Source organism: Anopheles nili, chromosome 2, assembly GCF_943737925.1.
Source record: "Anopheles nili chromosome 2, idAnoNiliSN_F5_01, whole genome shotgun sequence".
Lineage (NCBI taxonomy): Eukaryota > Metazoa > Arthropoda > Insecta > Diptera > Culicidae > Anopheles > Anopheles nili.
This window is the reverse complement of record NC_071291.1, coordinates 46,397,959-46,406,291: the sequence shown is the minus strand read 5'-3', so window position 1 is coordinate 46,406,291 and position 8,333 is coordinate 46,397,959. Positions and strand designations below refer to the sequence as shown.

Genomic DNA, 8,333 nt, shown 5'->3' with positions numbered 1-8,333 from the left:
TACCGACATCCCGGGAGGGTTTGGTTGAAGAAAATAATAAAAATAGTGTGTATAATATAAACACACACACAAAAAAACTTAACTGAACCCCAACCAGAACCCGCACCGAACCGAACCGAATCCGTAACGGATCGGTGATTCGAGGGAGGGGAAGAAATACTTGAAAATAAAAAAAATACGAAACGTCTCATTCAAATTTCAACCTCCGTCTCTCATCGATTCCAAGCCGCTTCGGGCAGGGTCCCAAAAACTCGCGAACAGTTTTCGCAGACAACCCCACAGACCGTTCTGCTCTAACAAAAGGTGGCTTCTTTTTTCCCACCGAGGAGGAGTCATTTCGGTGAATTCACCCCGATGCCTGCAAACCTGAAAACCGGCCACTGAGAAACCCGCGTTTAAGTTTGGTTTCGAACCGATCGCTGGCGGTGGAGGACTTGCTGCCGACGTTCAGGGAAGCATGTGCAAGGAAACGATTGAATTTGCGACCATGTGTGTGTGTGTGTTTGGGTATGCGTGCCTGTGCACGCGTACGCGCTTATGCATGTGTATGCAAAAGTCCCCAAGCCAAATGAATGCTTCAGCGTTATGCTGCGGCTTTTGGGAAGTCGATTTGTGACGTATGTTATTGAGACTGGCCGGGCAGAAGTGTAGTGAATCGTGTTCTAGCTGCTTCACAAAGAAGCAGTCTTTTTAGCAGTGGTTTGATCCTTTATCCTGTGACGCATTAGAAACGGTCGGAAGCGTAAAGTGATTGCGCATGGTCGAAAACAAAAACCTTCTCTCCTGCCTTTGCCGAGTTTGTACTCATTAACCAGGAATTCACGGTCCGTGTCTATGTGGCACAACAGCTCGATTCCAGATGCATGTTTTCTGCCACCAACCGGTCCAACATTTACCCCCCTCTTGCGCAATCGGACGCTTGTGGTCAGGCTGCGCCGTAAGGGTGAAACAATTATTTCCGCACGAACTATGTGTCTTAGCCCTCTCGTTCACGGGAGAAGGAAACTGAAGGGAATCTCAAACCGTTTGGTCGCAGGAACGGCACGCGGGCCGCAGGTCCGAGGGAGCGATGGTGTGGCCAACAAAACTCCACGCGCCGTTGCACCAGCGTCGAAATCAAAAGCAAAAATATAAATAAAGCCCCACCACAACACTTGGCGTATTTTGCAGGTTTTGGAGTAATGAGTGTACACAACAATACGGCCCCTTTTGGGGGTCACATTGTCCTCGCGCAAGATTTCTATGTGTCGAACGGTGTTCGGGTTAAAAGTACTTTTCAGCTTTAGGTGCTGTAAGTGTATTCCCCAACGCTAGCTGGGTACACAGGGGGAGCTAACACTTATGGGCGACAATGCGACACGGATTATTTTGGGTGCCGTCTAATTTCTAACGAATTGTTCACAGTCACATCGAATTTGGGAATATTAAAATCCGTAAGTTACTTATTACAGATAAACAAGATGCGCTCAACACTTTTCTAAACGTTAACTTTATCTATAAATTCACTCGTGCACTTTTCTTAACAGAGACGAACTGTGGAACGGATGTTAAAAACAACGAAAGCCACAACCACAGACGCCCATTGGGGGCGTCACAAGTGCTCCGGCAGAGGTCCTGTTTTTTGAATTTGACCGTTTGTCGTCTCGCTAAACGCTACAAAACACTCGCATGGTGTTGTCTACCAACCGCCAATAATGTTGTGTATTTGCTACGCGAGTTAAAAGAACCACCGCATGCTAGCACGTGAAAACCCGAATGAGGGAGAGTTTGGAACCATCGAGCGTACCATCCATCGGAGCCTGCACAGTGGAAAATTGCAGTGCAGGTGTTGGGATAAAATACCTTTCTTAATTTTCAAATAATGAAACTAATTGTTACATTGTTATTTTTACTCTATTACACCATTGTATTGATACATAGTTGCTATCTACAATCTTTACATAATGTATTATGAGAAGAAAACTGTTACAATTAAATTTGATGTATAAAAATCGGAATATGGAATTCCTGATTTGACTAGACCGTTTTTGTATACGATCTGAAAAAAATTTTTGATGCAAATATTTAATTGGTGATTTATTATTTTTTCAAGTTTGCAGTTTCCTACACGCCAACATAATTAATGGAATAAATATTTCAAATTTAAATATTTATTTAGGGCACCGTTGAACCTGCTTATAGTTACCGCTACTAGGGACTATCAATTTCTGGATGTATTTCGATTATGTTTTTGACCCACACTTTTGTCAGTTTTTCATAGTTCGTCGGTCGATGAGAGAGAAAACGATCGAAAGATCATCTCACCATGTACTTACTTGGTGCCCACAAGGGCTCATAAATGTATTTACATAATGCAATAGAGAAATCATATTCCGAACCGTTAAGAATATTAGATCTGCAACGATGGAAAATATTCGCATAAATTATACATTTGTGCTTTGAAATGCATGCTTTAGAGACAACACATTAAAATATGTTATTAAAATAATATTATTGTAACACCAGAGTATGCTTAATATCGATCAATTAATGGAAAAAAAATGCCCGAAGACAATTTGCAGACACAAATGTTGATATAAAAACGGTTGGTGAAACGAGCGTTGGTTGTAAAATTGACAAAAATTTAACTTACATTCGTAGATATGTGTTTTGAGAATATCTGGGCTCATGACCAATCATTTCACACTGTGGACGGCCCCATTGCGCATGGCGAATCGGCTGAACTCGAATCTCAAAAAAAGCGAATCAAATGGTGATAGACTAAAGGGACTGAGCGAAAATCAAAGCTCTGCAGGGAGAAGAATGAGCAAAGAGTAATCGAATGGTCAAACTGGGAGGCTGTAAGGCGCAAAACCAAAATAAGAGTGGAAGAGATCGATTCCTTAAAGAATGAGAGAAGAAAGAATAACTTTTCAATTCCTCACTCAACTTGCACGATGCATGGACTGGAGAAAAAAAGATGCAAAAAAAACCCATACAGTGACCGACAGCCAAACATCTGTAGGGTTGAAATTCATTTATTTTTCATACATATTCACATTTAACGAACACAAAGTAACAAGCAGTGTTAAGGTGTGTTTCGATGTTAGAACTATTTCTATTTAACGTAAGACAATCTAGTAATCATCTGTCAGTGAAGATGATGTATGAATTTTTTTTTAAATAACTTCTTTACGTTTTGTTATAACTATGACCAGCTTTTTGCTAATATGTGTTAAATAATAAGATGTGATTATGTTTTTTGATATTATTTCTATTTACCGCTAGTTAAATACATATAAAAGATTAACGATCCGCACTGAAGTGTAATCTAAAGTGACGAACTTTCAAACGCATCACATCCATATTAGGTATCTAGATTTTAGATCAGCTACTGTAGCCCAAAAGCTAATTATGCGCATTCTCACACACCGGTATCGGTCACGTTGTGGAAACATAACTGCCAAAATGCAGAAGAAGAGAGTGCGACTAAAATTCTTCAAATGGTGCATTTTACTCCTCGCGCTTTCGCATGTATCGTATGTATCATGTAAATGGACCTGTTTGTGCGAAAGTACGCAATGACGTGAAAAAAAACTGTTACAAATTCAAGAATAAGAGTTCCATCTCTTGATCTCGCACGAGCTCGCGGTCGAAGTTCTCGTAAGGTGCAGCAAATGTAAAAAAAAATCACACAACCACACATTTACGCGCGTCGGTTTTGTTTGGTTCGTCTGCCTTTCTTTTAAACTGGTCAGTTTTTGTTGTTATTTTGCTTGCATTCGTGCGAAGTCGATTGACCACAACACCGAAGCTAACCAACCGCTGAATCGTGACGCTTTTGTTGAGGCAGAAATCAAGACCGTTGGTTGTTTTCCATCATGGATACTGCCATGAATCGAGAACCCATAGAACTCAGATCTGTATAGGTTTTGCTGGATAGATTGATAAGAGAATACATGTATACAAATTTCTGTCCCGAAATAAACACATTGGAATAGTGTTGAAACATTATAACACTACAACTGCACTACTTTTGTCTTATAAATTTTTCATTGTATATGCGTATTTTATCGTAATCTACTTTAACATAAAATAGTTTTGAATCTTATACGTATAGCAATACCACTCAATAAACATAGTAATAGAATAGAATAAGTTTATAAACCGTGTTGGAAGTCAAGCTTGATAATAATAGATAGATTTGGAAGCACTAGACTGAGAAAAGTCGCAACCGTTGTAGATCAGTTAATTCACCATACTGAGAAAACGCTTAAAATTTGTATTCTATTACAAACACACATACAAACATTCAGGCGTATTCAAATTCGGTTGTACACATTCAGGCGTATAGCACATAAAAAATATTTTGAAGTGCATCCGTAATTCGTATATCATGAGATTTTAATTTGATTTAATTTTACTGATAAATAGTTCTCCTAAATTTCACAGTATAATTTTTTGTATCATAGGTTAGTTCTTTATTCTACTTTTATCACTTTTTATTTTCATATCCAAAATAGCAACAATTCGATTTAACTTCAAAGTCGTTACATGAGTGCTGGAAAATTATGTATATATTGCATTTGCCTTTTGAAATAAACACGTGTGAGATGATATTGAAAAATAATCTTTTAATTCCGATTAATTAAATCGCCAACGATAGCTTATAAGTATTTTAAAACAACAGTGACTCAATTCTACATGCTACCGCTAAATGAATCACTCAGCACAACAAACGTTGCTACATAAATCCTCGCCTCATCTCAACCAACAGCGTTATGGGGGCATTGTTTTTTTTTTTTTGAATCAAGATAACGAATTTTATCACATATTCGTGGGTAAGGTACGAATTGCATTAAACAAAACGATTGCAAGTTTCTATGCACCTATATTTGTTGTAGCCCATCTGGGCGATTTTCATTAAACTAGACATAGGGTAAATAATTTTTTCGGTGTATAAATCGGTAACAGCGTAACAACGACTAAAGACAATTCTGGCTTGATCAACGAAACGGGTATTTTCAACGAATTTTTAAGAGATTTAAACAGGTTTATTCAGAAAAACCGTTTAAAACAAACCAATTTTGCGTGCTACTAATCATTCCACTATATGAAGTTTGTACATATATATTGTAAAGTTTGATTGGAAAATTTACGGCAATTCCAGGTCCGTTTTCCATTATGTTTTTGTTGCTAGTATTTAAGAACTGATGGCAGAGCAATTTCGAATCATAAGTACACAATAACGAAGAGCCTCAAGTAATATTAATCGAATTATCGCAATGTGCAACCCCGTGTGAAAAAAGGGAGAATCAGCTAGTTACCGTGTAAATAATACAAATTTACTAAGTTTATATTTATTCCACATCAAATTACTAACGCAGATTCACATTTCTACTACATTTTCACTTCACAAATGCGACCACAAAAGCCATCATTTCACTGTCAAGCTCATCAGTTTGAGACTTTTACTTTTAATTCCGTGAAATGTGTACTCCGGATTGATCGTCACGAATTGGTCATACCTGGAAGAAACACATAAGTAGCTTGTGCATTTATTTGTTGTGCGGTTCGGAGAGAAAACTTACGGCATTTCCAAGTCCGTTTCAAATCCTATTTTTGCCGCAGGTATCTGAGATCCGATGGCGGTGAAATTAGTGCTCGTCAACCGCAAGTTAAACGCTCTGCAAATCGGTACACGGGCTTTGAGTATTTCTGTGGCTATCCCACGGCCTCGATAGCGGCTGTTCACGCTTAAACCATACGCCGTCAGGTATTTATCAACACTGTAGCGCTCGAAGAGGTTCACAGTGTCGGTCATATATTCATTGACTGCTACCAACTTTTTCATCCTTGGCGATTTTATCTGAAACGAAACCACGCATAGAACAATGAAACTGTATTCTAACACACATGGAATCAACGCATTTTTTCTCACCAACGTCGCCAAGTCCAACTTTTCGTCCGCCGTTTTCACCGCCAGAAGATTCGCGCCTACCAGCTCCTTTGAGCCTTCCTTGTAACATACCACGGTCATTCGCTCGTCAAAGCAATACCTCCAGAATTTAACAATTTCTTCATACGACAATGGATCGTGGCGAACCTGGCCGTAAGCGCAAAGAGGCTCATCATCCAGAAAGTTTTCCGTGTACAGCTTGATCGCATCTTCAAAGCGATCCTCGGTCAAATCCTCCACTCTGTACGTGGCTAGCGCACCGTCATCCCGATCCGGATCAGCAGCATCGAATGTCCACCACACATTCGGATACGGCACGTTAGCCGGGCGTACCCAAGGCATTTTTTACGGCTGACTGGCACTGGTATCAGACGAACACTTCAAGAAATACTGCCATCTAATCGTTGGGCAGGTTCCTTCTTAATTCAACTCCCGTCGGTCGGCAGTAGTGCGAGTGGAGATGATAACAACACATTCAGCACCGTCCACCAAAACAAGATAGGAAAACCATGTGTTTACGCATTGACAGAGTCCGCGCAGGCGCACACTGCTAGACACGCCGGCAGTATTCTTTTGCGTGAATGGTTGTGGTTCCCTCTGGTAATGGACGGTTTTAGCACTCATCGCAACTGTCGACCTGTGCACAGTCAGCTGATTGTAGTAAAATTTATAAGAGGAATGATTTGATTTACTTTGAACTCTGTCACACGATAAAATAATGTATGTTTTATAAAAAAGGTTCAAAATCCTTTCCGAAAAAATTGACAATAGTAACAAGGCCACCATCACATCTTAGGATATATATTTTGAACAATATTCAATCAAAATTCGAAGTTGCACTACGAGGGAATTATTTTCTTCTTGTATGGTGCAACAGCGGTTATACGGTCAAGGCATACCTTGTTGATTCTTTCCTTGACTTAAAATTTTCACCTAGCCGGATAGTCCTGTGTGCTAGACAAGTGATGTGTGCTAGAGAAATGATGCATTTAAAAATGAGTAATCAAATAAACCTTGCTGATTTGACTTTGAAAGTGCCTTCATTATATATTGTTGAACGGCTCCATATTCGCAACAAACATGCTTTCCACACCATTATAGTTTTGAAAGAAATTCCCATTTGTTCTGTTCGTAGTTCCATTTGTTCTGTTCAAAATATGATGAATTCGTCGAATTAACTTAAATCAGTAAGAAGCAAACAATCATTTAAGCTTAATTTACTTAATTAAACGCATTTTTGTTGTTGTTATTGATTTTCTTTTCAGGACGGCCTAGCCGTATTTAGTTTTGTATAATTATTTGTGAGCTGAGAGGCTTTTCCTCCCAACAGCCGCTGAGAGCCTCATCCCAGGCTGACTCGGTTAGTTTTTGTAATGAAACGAATTTTTATCATTATGTATATCAACAGTTATTATTTTCTATTTTGATGAATAACGATCGATTTAACGATCATTACATGTTCGCAAAAATGTTGAATGAAACAGAGCAGATTGAATGCAATTGCTCCACATAAATAATATCGTACGACTTGAGTATCGCCAGAAGAAGACAGCGGTAAGTATATTTAACGAGCACTAATGTGCACTCGAACCAGAAAAAGTTGACACAGTGACTTAACGTTTTCGCGCCAAATGTCTAACTGTACACCGTGGCACATGGCATATGGCGATCGCGTGCGTATTTACTTAAACAGCACACCCATGGGGAGGCGTGCCGCCAATCAGCGAACAAACCGACCTACAAGCCGGCCGGCTTCTCATTCTTTGTTGATTAGGCGAACCGCACTCAATGAACGCCTGGCGGATAAAATTTATTCATGCTATCATCGTATTTGTAACGCACACGAATACACTCACTGGCAGTTACTCCCAGCACACACGCTGCAGTGGCATTATCGTTATCTGCCACTTGAAAACGTGCTACCGAGCGACTTCCTGTCCAAACCGAAATTGGGGAGACGACATTCGAATTTGGCTTACGAATAATTTGCTCGCCTCACAGTGACAATTTTGTTTCTTTTCGGCGACTCCGTCCAAAGCCATCCCCCCCTTTGATTACTCTTCGCACTCTCGGTTGATATAATTCGGACCACGGTTGTTAACACATTTGGTTGAAAAATGTTCGATCGCGGTTGGATAATCTCTGTATCTATTCGCACTTCATACGAATCACGCAAAGGTCACCTTATCAACAACTATGTGATACAAAGCACCGACCGTTTCCCATCGTACCACGCCTCCAGCTTTATTTCTACACACGGGCCTTTTATTTTTTCACACAAACTCTCTCACACACAAACATACAACCATGTGGCGGTGGCTTGAGAGCGATTTGTTATTAGACGTGTGATGGGTTCCATTTGTACACAATCAAGTAGCAGCCCAGTGCAACCCGA

At 39.9% G+C, this 8,333-nt stretch overlaps 1 protein-coding gene across 1 annotated transcript; it reads right to left on the bottom strand.

The window, feature by feature from the left end:
- Positions 1–5,357: 5,357 nt before the first annotated feature.
- LOC128732100 (uncharacterized) lies at positions 5,358–6,280 on the bottom strand. The gene is made up of 3 exons (XM_053825262.1): positions 5,921–6,280; positions 5,571–5,848; positions 5,358–5,507 (listed from the first exon to the last, which is right to left on the bottom strand). Exons 1-3 carry the CDS (start codon positions 6,278–6,280, stop codon positions 5,417–5,419), a joined length of 729 nt encoding a protein of 242 aa, XP_053681237.1. The 3' UTR covers positions 5,358–5,416.
- Positions 6,281–8,333: the final 2,053 nt, after the last annotated feature.